General features: G+C 46.2%; 1 protein-coding gene across 1 annotated transcript in view; it reads right to left on the reverse strand.

Moving 5' to 3' along the window:
• The window catches only part of NEK4 (NIMA related kinase 4), a 1,767,660-nt gene that overhangs the window by 69,457 nt on the left and 1,683,457 nt on the right, over nt 1-14,746 (reverse strand). The window contains exon 15 of the mRNA XM_044078881.1: nt 12,946-13,076. Within this exon, the coding sequence (XP_043934816.1) occupies nt 12,946-13,076 (131 nt within the window). The remainder of the gene's footprint in view (nt 1-12,945; nt 13,077-14,746) is intronic.

Consider the following 14,746-nt stretch of genomic DNA (forward strand, 5'->3'; position numbering starts at 1 on the left):
ATCCTTGTGGAAAATCAAGTACGGTGGTTTAATAGACAGGGCTTGAAGCTCTGAGACTCTTCTTGCAGAGGTAATAGCCACTAAGAACGCCGTTTTCCAAGACAGATATTTTAATTCACATGTAGCAGCCGGTTCAAAAGGGGGAGATGTTAATGCGCGAAGCACCAAATCAAGATCCCACGGAGGTGCAGGATGAAAAACTGGTGGTCTTAACAGACTGGCACCTTTAATGAACGTTTTGCATAGTCTGCTGCTCATCAAGGGCGGATCCGTGGATTCATGGAATTTAGAGATAGCAGCTAGTTGGACTTTAATAGTTGAGACAGAAGATCCCTGATTAAACAGGGATGTTAAGAATTTCAAAACCTCTGGGACAGAAGCAGTGATAGGGTCTAAGCCCTTGAGTTGAGCCCAGATAGCAAACCTCTTCCACTTACTGAGGTACAATTTGTTAGTGGTGGGTTTGTGGGTCAAGATAAAATGTGAACAACTTCCGGGTCTAGTGTGTGCCTTCTAACTAAGGTTGGAAGTGGAGGAGCCAAGCTGTCAATTTTAGAGATTGAAGGGACTGATGCCAATGTCCCGACTGATGGATTAGCAAATCCGGGATCAGGTCTAAGGTCCACGGATCGTCCACTGCATGCTTTTTCAGGTAAGGAAACCATATCTGACGAGGCCAGTATGGGGCAATCAGTATCATTGAAGACCCCAGTTGAGAAGCTTTTTGAATAACTTTGGGAAGAAGTGGAATTGGAGGAAAGGCATAAAGTAGCCCTGTTGGCCAAGGTTGTGCTAGAGCATCCATGGCTGGTACTCCCTGATGAGGGATCAAGGAGAAGAACCTTTGGCACTTGGTGTTTTGTGGAGTTGCAAATAGGTCGCAGCACGCGTCCCCATCTCTTGAAAACCTGAGCTGCTACTGTGTGGTTTAGAGACCACTCGTGAGGAGAGAGAATTGTCCTGCTTAATTTGTCTGCCAATACATTTGACTTTCCCGGGATGTGGGTCGCTACCAAGAAGCGGTTGGTAGCTACAGCCCATTCCCACACTCTCATGGCCTCTCTGCAAAGGGGATACGATCTGGTCCCTCCTTGTTTGTTCAGATACCAGACCACCGACATGTTGTCTGTGTGGATGGCGATGATGCCCTGAGGAAGAAACTTGTGTAAGGCTTGTAGGGATAGAAGTACAGCCCTCATCTCCAACACGTTGATGTGGAGAAGAGCTTCGTCCGGAAGCCAGGAGCCCTGAACTAGCCTGCCCAGACAATGCCCCCACCCTATCTGGGAGGCATCTGTCGTCAGGGTAACCACTGGAGGGGGGAGAACAAAGGGTTTTCCCTGATCCAAGTTGGATGTCTGAAGCCACCAGCGAAGGTCCCTTTTGCATATTTCCGTAAACATGATGTGATGATTGAGGGGAAGATCCTGAAAGGACCATTGAGTTGACAAGAGCCACTGAAGAATCCTCATGTGTAATCTTGCCAGAGGAACTAAAAGAACCGTGGCAGACATTGAGCCTAAAACCTGTAGGACCAACCTGGCTGGGGCTTTGGATCTCGAGATTAGAGCTTGAACTTGGCCCTGTAAAGTTCGGATCCTTTCGGCAGGAAGAAAGACGCATCAATCTTGAGTCTATCTCTGCTCCTATAAACTTTATGCTGAGAGGGCAGCAAGACAGACTTTGACCAATTGAATGTAATCCCTAGGGAAACACCCAGGAGATGGTGGCTTTGAGGTTGTCCATTAGTAGATGCCTGGTGGTGGCAGTCAGGAGCCAGTCGTCGAGATAGGGAAACACTTGGAATCCAAGACTTCTCAGGTGAGCCGTCACTACTGCCAAACACTTGGTGAACACCCTGGGGGCTGTGGTGAGACCAAAGGGCAGAGCACAAAATTGGTAATGACTGACTCCCAGGCTGAAGCGCAGATACCTTCTGGACGCCTGATGTATCGGTATGTGATAATAGGCGTCCTTGAGGTCTATGGAGCACATCCAAACATCCTTCTCCAACAACGGAAGAATGGATTGTAACGTGACCATTCGGAATTTGGATTTCGTGACGGATTGGTTCAGTCTGCTGAGATCCAATATTGGTCTCAGGTCCCCTGTCTTTTTTGGCACTAAAAAGAACCTGGAGTAATTTCCTGATCCGATCTGGTCTGTGGGGACCGGTTGGATAACTCCTTTTTCTAGCAGCTTTAAAGCTTCTGCGGCTGCTATTTCCCTTTGACTGGGTGGTGGGTCCGGGATTCTCTTGGACGGTGGGGGTGAGTATTTGAATGGGATGGTGTAACCTCCGGCAATGATCCGAAGCACCCATCTGTCCTGAGTGATTGACTCCCAGGCATTTAGGTGCTTGGCAACGACACCCGACTGGCTCGAGCAGCACAGCCGGGCAATCCCTCATGACGTGTGGGAGGCTGAAGAGCCACGAAAGGACTCGCGGTCTCCAGAATTGCGGGCCCTCTGCCGCCTCTGGGACGGCGTCTCCCTGAAAAATTTCCCGCCCTCTGCCTCTGGACGGGAATCTTCCTGCTGTTGGGAGAAAAACTTGCGAGATTTTGAACCACATTTTCCCTCCTTTAGCCTTGGGGTAAGGCCGAAAGGGAGTGGAATAACGGCACCTACGGCAGATAACGTTTTTCCCTCTTGCTCACAGCGGTAAGGGTGTCTTTCACCTTGGGTCCAAACAATGAGGACCCATCAAAGGGAGCGTCGGCGAAGGAAGACTTGAAGGCTTCCGAACTGACACAAGCGGAGCCAGGCTTGTCTCGAGAGCCACACCTGTGCCTGCCGCTCTACCGCCCTTCGGCCGCATAGGAAATGAGCCTCATGGACGAGTTAGAAATTGACGTAAGGATAGCCAACTGAGAGCTAACGGACTGGGCTAGCTGCTCAGGTAGGTTACCCGAGAGGAATCTGACAACTCCTTGACCAGATCCCTCTGAAGCCTGGTAAAATGTGCCAAATAATTCAGAGACCTTAAGGTAAAGGCCGCTGAAGTCAGGGTGCGCTTCCCGTACCTATCCATACTCCTAGACTCCTTATTAGGAGGATGGATGGACGTTGAAGCCTCTGCCACGTCCTGTTGTGTAGCAGATGCCACCACCATGGCATCTACAGCCACGCCTTTAGTAAGGAACTCCTTCTCGGGGGAAGCAGATAAAAATTTATTTGGACGAGAAGGGACTGGTTCCACGGTATCTGGATGTTCCCAGCGCCTTCGACAAACTAAATCCAGAAGCTCGTCAAGGGCGGAGACACCCAGGAGGCGGAGGGCTGAGCCCCAAAGGCCTTGAGGAGCACTGATTCGTCAGCAGAGGGGGGTTTGGATATCCAGCCGCCTCGTTGTTTGAGGATCTCTAAGATGTCTGCAAATGAGACATCATCCGAGGACGACTGGGACCCCTCCGCATCATCCATATCAGTGTCCGATGTAATAGACTCGGGGGAGTCCACGTGCTTCCTCTTGCACGATCTCTTCCTTGGGGGTTCCTCTGAAGACAACTCGAAGAACCCTCAGGAGGAGGGAACCCCACTGGGGTAACCTCAGGCCTCGGGGCTCCGCTGGCTGCGGACAGGCAACTGCCAAAGACCCAGTCTCCACGCCCAGGGAAGGTGCTGGTAAAACCGGAGAGATGGCCGAAGAGGACTTGGCCAAGGCACTCCTCATGGCCCTGAAAGCCGGACCCCCAGAATCCTGGGAGTGTCCGGACTCCGGAGCCGTGATAGCCGACGGAAGTCCCGCAGCCGAAGCACCGAGGGGGAGGCTCGGAACCGAAAGCATAGGTCCCGAAACATCACCCCCGGGTCCAGCCGAAGAAGTCCGCGTACTAAACTCGGACCCGAAGGCCCGGGTTGGAGTAAGGGTCGGAGCCGACCCTGAGATCTCCACCGGCTCCAACAGCACCTGCTCCGACGGAGCCGAAGCGGTCGGAGGAGGAATGGCAACGGGGTGGGCCAAGGTCATCGGCTCCGAAACCAGCTGGGTCGGAACCGAAACAAATTTTTGGAAGACTGGGGACTGGAACAGTCTTTGGAGCACCCTGTCTATATCAGAATCCGACATCCTCAAAGACCGAGAGGAAACAGAACGGGTTCGAGAAGGCCTCTCCATCGGCCCCAAAGGGCTAGGGGACCGGCTCCGAGGCGACTCGATGAGTATCGGCGCCGAGGAAATACTCACAGCAGATTCCATCGGTGCCGAGGTAGACTTCGGCGCCGAGGAGGAAGTGTCTGAGCGGGCGACCCTTGTCGGCTCCGAGAGCAGTGGAGCCGACGAAGGTGACCCGCCTCTCGATGCCCCAGCCATCGGCTCCGAAGCCAGAGGAGTCGATACTGGTGGCATCGAGGCAGACTGTTCAACCTCGGCTCCAAGTCTTTGGAGCCAAGGAGAGGCCTGCCTAGGTCTCTTGGCAGTCGGATCCGACGGACTGGTCGGAACCGAAGCCCTTTTCTTTTTGGCCGGAGCCGGAGAGGAAGCTAAGGCTTCTTCAAAAGAGGGTTTAATTAACCCCTTAAGAATCAATTTATTTTTCCTCTCCTGGAGGACCCTTGAGGAAAAAGCGTGACATACGCTGCATGACTCCTGCAAGTGCTTTGCCCCTAGACAATATACACAGAGCAAATGATCGTCAGTAATAGACATCTTAAAACCACATTTCGAACATTTTTTAAAGCCCGAAGGCCTAGGGGTTTGAGACATGATGTTAAACAACTTTGACAGGAAATTAAACAACTATAGATTAGCTTGTGATAAATCTAAGCTTACAGTTATAGATTAACACAAACACTAGCTGTAAATGACAGGGAACTCTAAAATACTAAAGACTTGAGACCCTGAAAAGTTTCCAAAGGTTGACCGGGAAGGCCCTGGATGTAAGGGGGGCCGAAAACAAACTCAACCCAATCACACACAACAAAATTCACAATCCAAGCGTACACAAAGGAGCGATAGCCGTTAAAACAGCTTTTGTGACCAATAAACAGCAAAAAACTGACAGAAAAGTAGTTAATAAAAGCTACTCAGCCCAGCCAGCTCGAGACCACGTCTTCGCAGGGAAGCGGCAAACGAGATCTGGGGGACTGGTAGTGGTGCATCCTGGGATATAGTAAGCTCAGCCAATAAGAGACTTCGCTCTTTGGCATAAGCGTGCCGAGTCGGTGCCGAGGGATCGGCTCCGAACCCATCATTCAGAATGTAGGCGAGATAGGATCACATAACATCCAATTTCTGTGTGGATACATGATTTATAGCTATTGCATTTATTTTAGGTTCCTGAATTTTGTATTTTCAAAAGATTTGAAACTGCCTCAAAATGTTCCACAACACTGTAATGTCCTTTTCTGGTTTTATAAGGTATAAATGAATATCATTTGCAAATACAGCCAGCTCTTCTCGACTGTAATACTACCCCTATTCAGACAAATTTGAACTGAATGTGGTCAGGTTATGAGTAGTGCAACGGAAAATAAAATTTGCTTCTTTTTTCAACATACTGAGTTTCAGTGTTGTTTGTATGATATAATGAATGTTTGACATGTCACGGTGCATGTTTTGCATGTTGACTAAGTAACATGCTGACCATTCATTATATAATTTTGTGTGTGTGTGTGTGTGTGTGTGTGTGTGCATATTCATATAAATATATGTGTGTGTGAAATTAATATCAACAGTTAGCAGCAGCTGAAGATAAAGTACTTCCATTGTGAATAGGGCGGTAATACAACATCATAAGGAGATAATCTGAAAAAAATATATATCAGTTGCAGCAATATTCTCAAAAGAAATATTTAGTGAGAAAAGTATATCCACCATAAATAGGTTAGCATACATGGTCACATAAGGAACGGTTAGATAAAGCAGAATCAGCATAAATATTTTTCGGATATAATGAAAAGGTACAGCAATCTAGATAGTGTTTTCAGATAAATAAATTACTGAAGGACCAGCATTGGGATTGCAGAAAAGGTGCCTATGTGCTTCAGGAACCTTATACAATTTGTCTGACTTCCTAGGAGCAAGAGGATGGCTATCAGGGTGAAGACTGACTGCATCAAATGCATCCTTGAGAGCTGCAATAATCCAGGGAATAGCCACCTGTTTGGGGATGTCTCCCTGGAAAAATGTCATAGTACCTCTGCTGCTAGTCAGATATCACTTTATGCAGCCATTTGAATAACTGATTCATTCTTCCAACAGTACCTGAGAAGGACAATTCTTCTACATAAGTATTTTTCTTTTCTTGATGATGGGGGAGGGGGACATCTAAGGTGCTGGCACCCTCCACAGTAAGTTGTATAAGAGCTGTAAGTCACTGGTTCTTTACAAAGAGCTTAAGGGAACAAAGCCACCTCCAAACTAATATATCCCTCCTAACAGACACCCAAGGTACATGGGGACACAAATGGCTTGGGTTGCACAGTTAGGCTTATAAAGGCCGTGGTGGATATTAGCCTTCTACATACAAATGAAATGAAAGTATTGTGTAAAATCTTACCATAACTTTAACTGTCCTTTTTTTCTGTATGCTGTTGTATCCATAACACATGGGAGTCTGCCTCTGGTCAATTCGCGTACGTCCGGCCATTCTACAAAAGATAGATGCTACTGCTAGGATGCGTGTGACATCTCGCGTCTCTCTCTGTGGATGGTCATAAATGGACATCAGGTACAAAATGGACGTCAGCACGCACCAACCTCAGAAAAGAATGCCGCCAGAATCAGCAACTACGGCATGGGTACTCCAGGAGTCAGGCAAGTGTCAGGGGGAAGGCAGGGTGGGAAACTATACCGCAGCATACAGAAGAGACGGACATCTAAAGTTATGGCAAGATTTTACACAATACTGTGTCCTTCTATTCATAAGCTGCATAACACAAGAAGAGTGCAAAAGCTTCTATACTAAGATTTGGGTGGAGGACCAGATGCATTTTCCACAAACCCATGAAGGATGGCTCTGACAAAACCTGCTCTGGCTCTAGAGATGATGTCCAACTTGTCATGTTTGGTGAAGGCATGGACAAAGGATCATGTAGCTCTTTCTAAAATGGCAGCTGTATCCAAACCCTTGAAAAAGGCCTCAGGGGAGGACACTGCCCTAGTGGAATGTGCCTTTACTGGAAAAAGAAGCCTTCTGCCATGGGTTGTATAACAAAAAGTGATGGTTTTAGATATCTATGAGGATCTGGTTTGCTTGGAAACAGGATGTCCCATGGCTCTTGGGTGGTAGGAGACAAGAGGCTGTATGATTTACGGATGGATTTGGTCTTAGCCAAATAGTATCTGAGTTGTCTGTGTACATCTAAGAAGTGAAGTATCCTTTCTGCTGGGTTTTGGGGTGAAGGGAAGAAGGTTGGTAGGTTGATGGCCTGATTCAAGGACAGTTCATTGACCACGTTGGGTATGATGGTTGGGTTGGTACATAAACACACCCTGTCCTTGTGGAAGACAGTAAATGGATGAGAGGCCATAAGGGCTTGAAGTTCCGAAAACCTTCTGGCTGAAGTAATGGACACCAAATCATGTAGCTCTTTCTAAAATGGCAGCTGTATCCAAACCCTTGAAAAAGGCCTCAGGGGAGGACACTGCCCTAGTGGAATGTGCCTTTACTGGAAAAAGAAGCCTTCTGCCATGGGTTGTATAACAAAAAGTGATGGTTTTAGATATCTATGAGGATCTGGTTTGCTTGGAAACAGGATGTCCCATGGCTCTTGGGTGGTAGGAGACAAGAGGCTGTATGATTTACGGATGGATTTGGTCTTAGCCAAATAGTATCTGAGTTGTCTGTGTACATCTAAGAAGTGAAGTATCCTTTCTGCTGGGTTTTGGGGTGAAGGGAAGAAGGTTGGTAGGTTGATGGCCTGATTCAAGGACAGTTCATTGACCACGTTGGGTATGATGGTTGGGTTGGTACATAAACACACCCTGTCCTTGTGGAAGACAGTAAATGGATGAGAGGCCATAAGGGCTTGAAGTTCCGAAAACCTTCTGGCTGAAGTAATGGACACCAAGAGTATAGTTTTCCATATACAATGTTGGAGAGAGCAGTCTTTGGCTGGCTCAAAACATAGGAGTGTCAACTTCTCCAGCACAAAATATAGATCCCAAGGAGGCAGAACAGGCTTCCTTGGAGGGCTGAGGTGCAGAAAACTTTTTATGAAAAAATTTAACTTCCAACCTAAAAGCCAAAGGTGGTGTGAGTGGCAGGCATGCTGAGATGTCAGATAAATGGGTCTTGATAGAAGAATAAGATAGTCCAGACTACATTAATTCACACAGGTAGGACAATACCACTAGAAGTTCTACTGCCAGTGGTTGTAAATTGTGTTTTTGACAGAAGACAGAAAATCTCTTCCACTTTGAAAGGTATGATTTTCTGGTAGTTGTGTTTCTGGCCTCCTGCAAAACATGAAGCATGTCCTCTGTGTATAAGTGTCTGAAGGGGAATCAGTGCACTATCAGCCACAGTGTAAGGTTCAGGGTGGAGTGTTGGAGGCACAAGAGTGTTCTCTTCTCCTGTGTGAGCAGGTCCATCCAGTGGGGTAATTTGTGGTGATTGCCCTTGACTAGATGGAATAATAGGGGGAACCAATGCTGCCTTGGCCAATAGGGAGTCAACAACAAGATTTGAGGTTGTTCTTTCTGAATTTTCAGCAGAACTTTTTGTATGAGAGGGAAGGGGGAATGCATAAGCATACATCCCCTTCCAAGAGAATGAGCGAGCAACCACCCTCCATGCTTTGGGATGTGGTACCCTGGAGCAGACGGTTGGAAGCTTCCTCTTCATGGGGGAGGCAAACAGATCCACATCTGGAATACCCCATCGATGGACCAGGTCCAAGAACACATCCCTGTTTAGCATCCACCCATGAGATGGAGTCATGGTCCTGCTTAAAGAATCTGCTATCACATTGTCTGCTGAAGGTATGTATGTTAGCTTGGATGTTGACTTGCCTCTCCAAGGTGATTTTCCATGCTTGCAGGGCCAACCTACACAAGAGGTAAGACCTTATCCCCCATGTTTGTTGATGTACCACAGCACAGTGGTATTTGTCTGTGTACCACCTCAGCATGCCTGGTCTTGTAGGGCCAAGTACTTCCTTGAAATAAGAAGTGAGTGCCACAATTTTTTCTGGGGGAAGACAGGCCATCGTTTTCCCTGTAAGAATCCGACATCCCAGGAACACCTGATCATGTGAGGGCATCAAGGATGATTTTTTGAGATTTATGGTGAACTCCAGACTCCTCAAGAGGGAAATAGTGAATCCAAGTGTTGCAGGACCATTGGAACTGACGGGACCTATATCAGGATATCATCTAGATAGGGGAAGAGTTGGATTCCCCTTGTCCTGGCAAAAGCCATGATTGGTACAACGCATTCTGTAAACACTCTTGGGGCTATAGAGAGACCAAATGGCAAAGCACAGAACTGAAAGTGTGCAGAATCCACTGAAAAGTGGAGGAATTTCCTGAAGATGCGATGGATTGGGATGTGTAAGTAGGTGTCTTTTATATCCAAGGATATTAAGAAGACCTGGGGAAGAAGGGTGGGAGGAGTGAGCAACCGAAAGAAGGAAACCTGGAAGAAGGTGTTGAGATGGGACAAATCTGGGATTGGTCTCCAGGAACCTTCTTTCCTTGGGACCAGGAACATCCTGGAGTAAAACCCTTTTCCCCTTGGATGTGTAGGGACTTCTTGAATTGCTCCTTGTGTGAGGAGTTCCTGAAGAACAGGAAGAAAGAAAACCAGTTGGTCTCGATGAGGTTGATAGATGCCTTTGGGAGTAGGTTTGGCCTCCCATGTCATAAAGTATCTCTGTTTTATTATAGAGAGGACACAAGAGTCCTGGGTAACCTGATTCCACGCAAGGAAGGAGAGAAAGAGATGCATGGAAAGAGAGGTGTCTGGATGCAGTGCCTAGTAGTCACAGGCTACTAGGCTTGCCCTGAAAGGGCTGTTTGGGAGCAGGGGTAGAGGGAGCAGACCTGGAAAAGGGCTGCTTCCTGGAATCCTTTTTGTTTTTCATTGGCATCTGTCTGGCAGGGTTTCTCACAAAGGAGGTTTTGGTAGAGTAGTTTCTTTGAAAGTGTGGAACTGGGGAGACAAAAATGTGTCTCAGATCCTGTAATTCCTTACCCTTCACTTGAAGAGGTCAGGCGCTGCTAAACCAAATAAACCTTTGCTGCCCAGAGGTGCGCCCAGGAGTTTTGACGATGTCATCAGGGAGAGGGTGCAATCTAAGCCAGGAGTATCCTCTGATGGACAGACCCACAGGTGGCAGCTCTAGATGAGGCCTCTACTGCATCATAACTGCACTTGATAGAGTGCTTAGTTACCTGAGTGCAGGAATTCAAAACAGTAAATATTTTAGCCTTGGCTGGGGAGTCAGGGAGGTCCCCCAATTGTTTAGCTACATCAGTCATCACAGCCAGGGTGTATTTGGCCATGTGGGTCTGGTAGTTGATGGCTCTCACTGCCTAGGTAGCAGAAGTGTATACTTTTTTTCCCTAAGCACTCCATTAATCTGCTCTCCTTCTCAGAGGGCAAGAGGGAGGTGGAAGGGAGTAATTGGAGGTTTTGTCTGCAGCGACAGTAATGACTGAAGGGTCCGCAGAAGGGGCTTTGTAAAGGAATTTGGCCTCATCAGGGACTCTGTAAAACCTATCTGGGTTTTTGGGTGTGGGAGGTTGGGAATCTGGGTTTTTTGAAGCAGCCAGGAAAGCATCCAAGAAGGCAGGGTGCACCAGAGGTACAGCAGACTCCATTTTTAAAAGTTCATAATACTTCGGTGACCTGACTGCTGTCCCACTTGAAAAAAATCTTTCATTTGAGCAATAGTTTCCCCGAAGGTAATGTCCTCTCCGCGGGAATCTGTGCCATTAGGCTCCTCCTCTAGGGAAGCATACCCCACAGGGGAAGAAATTTGAGAAGCGTAAGTAAGGGATTCATCTCCTGATGAATCCTGTTCTTCAGAAGAGATGTCAGGACCAAGTTTACCCTTAGGGGAAGACGCAGTAGGGGCCTGGTGTAAGGCCAGGAAGGCATTTAGAAAGCCTTGGGTGAAGGCCTGCCAGTCAGGAAGCTTTTCGGAGGCTGCGGGCATCAGAGAAGGAGCAAGATGCTTGGTCTTGGTCTTTTGCTTCTTCTTTTTATGGGACTCCGAAGCCGAGGTATCAGGGATGCGGTGTAGAGTTGGAGGGCCAGATGCCGAATGGCACTCCACAATGTCTGTGGAAACATCCTCCCAAACTACAGTCTGAGAGACCCCACATGAGCCCTCAGAAATGATAAGCCTAAGTCCCCCTAGGCGACTGATTCGGATGCCTGTGATTCCCTCTGGGGCATGTCCTCGGCTTCTTTAATGGCTTCCTCCAGGTTACCTACCAAAGGAAGGTGCGAGGATTCGAGCTCGGACTTGGGGTCTTCACCAGCCTTGAGGGGTATGGCTGGAATGGAGGGCGCAGCAGTCAGTTCAGGCCTTGATTTTTTGGCCTTTTTGACTGGTGGCTCATCCGAGGAATCCAATGCCGGATCCATAGCTTTAGCTAAACGTTTGGGTCGCTGATACTTTATAAGTTTTAATGCTGCTAGGCAACTTCTGAAGATTTTGAGGATGAAGGCCTGACAAATACTACAAGCAGTGTGGTCATGTCCTTGGTTTAAACAAAACAGAGCTCATGCGAATCCTTATGCGGAATTTGCTTTCCACACCTACACTTGCTCTTTCTACCTGACATGAAACACCAAAGCAGTAGCAAAATGAAATCAAAACCCTCTATGGAGTACTTATCTGAAGTCGGATACAACGAGTTCACTTTTTCGAAGGCGCAACGACCGAAGCTGGCAGTCACACAGGTGGCAGAAATGTTCTGAGGTAGGTGCGTGCTGACGTCCGTTTCGTACCCGACATCCATTTATGACAGACATCCAGAGAGAGACGCAGGACGTCACACGCACCCTAGTGGTAGCATCTATCTTTTGTAGAATGGCTGGACATATGTGAGTCAACCAGAGACAGACTCCCTTGTGATATGTATACAGCAGCATATGAATAGAAGAGCAACCTAAGTACCCATCTGATATACACAAAGCATTTCCCTTTTCTCACAGACATAAGGCAAAAACAATAATACTTTTCAAAGAAAAAGAGGAAGGAAGTCCCCAGTATGGTAGTTATCTACCTAATTTCTTGATAGTAACCCAACAGCTAAACTACTGAAGATGCTGCAAAGTGTGAGTGCTACTGGTAGCTTTAATGTTAAGAAGGTTCTGAATTTTGGTGTCCATATGTCTTCTTTTATACTGGTATGCTCTCTTGCCTTCTCAGATGTACAAGCATATGGAAGGTGCCCAAAAGGTTTGGATACTGGCCAGATGTCTAATCCTTGGCAGGATATGTTCCATATAGCCTAGACCATTGCAACAGTGATCTAATGATAAACATCAAGTGTGTCTGCTGGTGGACAGAATAGTCTTACCACAGGTACACATCCTAAGCAGGGTTGTGGACATTACAAGACAAATGAGCTAAGGTCCAGCGATGTAAAAAATAGACAAAGGCATCTTATGATATGAAAAAAAAAATGACACAAAATCAATTTCTTAGAAACACGTAAAAGGATAAAGAAAGAAAGAAAGAAAACTGGTGTACTCATGCAGACACCAACACAATGTTTCTGGTTAAAAAGTAAAAGAAGCAAGAGGCAGCCAGGGGCCAATTTCACTGAGACTGAATATGAAAAGCAGCAAAAGACAAATGGATACAGTAAGACATGAGATGCATTATAAGAAGGCGTGGGTTCCAGGCAACCTAGGACAATCTGATCTGACAAGTGATGCATTAATTACACAACATGGCTGTCTTCTTTTCAAATCAAAAATTGCTGTCTGGAAATCGCTTCATTCTATTTAACAAAAAAGTAAGATACACATAACTCACCTCCCATTTTGTGTCATCTTGCTCCAAAATTTCATATACTTTTTCCAACAGTTTAACTCCCAGTCCTTTAACCACATCTACTCTCAGCGCTTCAACTATTCTTCGGATTCTCTCTGGTGCACCAGCATCTTCTGCAGAACACAAATGCTGAGATCAAATCCTTGACATTATACTCCCACATCAGAAATCAAGAAACGGCATCAAATTACATTTTAATTGCCATTTTATGTATTCATGTGACTACAGTAAAAGAATAGGGACATTCTGTTAGTCTAGTGGCTAAAAGTGAAAGTTAAATACTTACCATAACAATAGATGTATGTTGTCCAGCTCAGTTCTTCCTCAACATATGGGTTATTAAATCAGTCTAAGATCTGACTTCAACCACTCTCAGACTTTGGATCTAATGTTCAGGCTCCTCCATTTATTTATAACCCCCTGCAAAGGACAGAGTTACCTCAGATCGAGTTTGCCCATACCATAGCATAAGGAATAATACTCCCTTTCACATATACCCAAATATCTCATAGAATAAGACAGTTTCCAAACTTAGACATTGAAGAGTATATGACCAAGCCAAGGTAGTCATAAGTATGAGTACAGTCGCTCCAGGAGTAATGGATAAAAAAAAGTCAATGGAAGGGGAAGGAGGGAGGAAAGGTGAGGAAGAACGAAAGCAGACAACACAGATCTATTGCTGAGGTAAATATAAAACTTTCATATATGACGTCTCTTCTGGCCTTTCCTCAATAGATGGGACAAACTCTCCAGCTACTATCAAACTTGGGAGGTGTCACTGAAGGATAACCAAAGAAACTTGTCAAGGTTCTTGACCTTGACTATAACTCCAGCTTGTAGTGGGAAATGAAAGTATAGACATTGGCCTAAGTAGATGTGGCACAAATGTCACCGAGTATTAATCTACAGAAGAAAAAAGTGGAGGTAGCCACATATCTAGCTGAGTGAGCCATAGGAGGTTTGAGTGAGGAAAACACTTTCTCTCTCTCTGTAGACAAGTGAAATACAATCAGATAACCATTGAGACACAGTAACTTCAGATACTCCCTTTTCCAGTTTGGCTGTGGAAAAGGAAACAAACACCTGATCAGCCTTTCTAATCTTCTTAGTGCAATGCACGAAAAACTAAAGTTGTCAATATTCATCCAGCAGGTGTGACATGTATTCCCCCCTTTACTGCAGAAATCTGGGAAGAAAATGGGAAGGTTGATAGGCTGATTAAGTGATGATTCAGAAGCCAATTTTGGATGAAAAGAAGGATTAGTTCTTACAGTAACTCTGTTCTCGTGGAAGGCCAAATAAGGGGGTTTACTAGAATGGGAGTGTAACTCCAAAACCCTCCAAGTAGAGGTGACTGCCACTAAAAACAGGGTCTTCCATGCTAGATACTTTAAATCAACCACAGTAGTAAGTTGAAAAGTGGGTCTAGTTAAGGCCTGTAAGAGAATGGTAATATCCCAAGTAGGAACAAGGTCCCTAAGCAATGTTTGGAGATGGAAGGTACCCCTAAGGAACATCTGACAATTTAAAGAAGGCAATGGAAAAATGATTCTTTCCAACATGAAAACTGGAGATGACTGCAAATTGGACCTTGTTAGTAAAGTAGCTAGCTCCACTGTGGGAGACAGAGATGACAGTAGGACTGAAAAGAGGTCCACATTTTTGTTGAAAGCTCAGATGGAAAATCTCTTCCATTTAATCTCATAGATCTTACTGGAGGAAGGTCTTTGCCCACAGGACCATATCTGAACACCTTGGGAAGGAAGTCTGGATATCTAGCCAC

Source organism: Protopterus annectens, chromosome 7.part1 (genome assembly GCF_019279795.1).
Source record: "Protopterus annectens isolate FY-2018-M chromosome 7.part1, PAN1.0, whole genome shotgun sequence".
Classification (NCBI taxonomy): Eukaryota; Metazoa; Chordata; order Ceratodontiformes; family Protopteridae; genus Protopterus; species Protopterus annectens.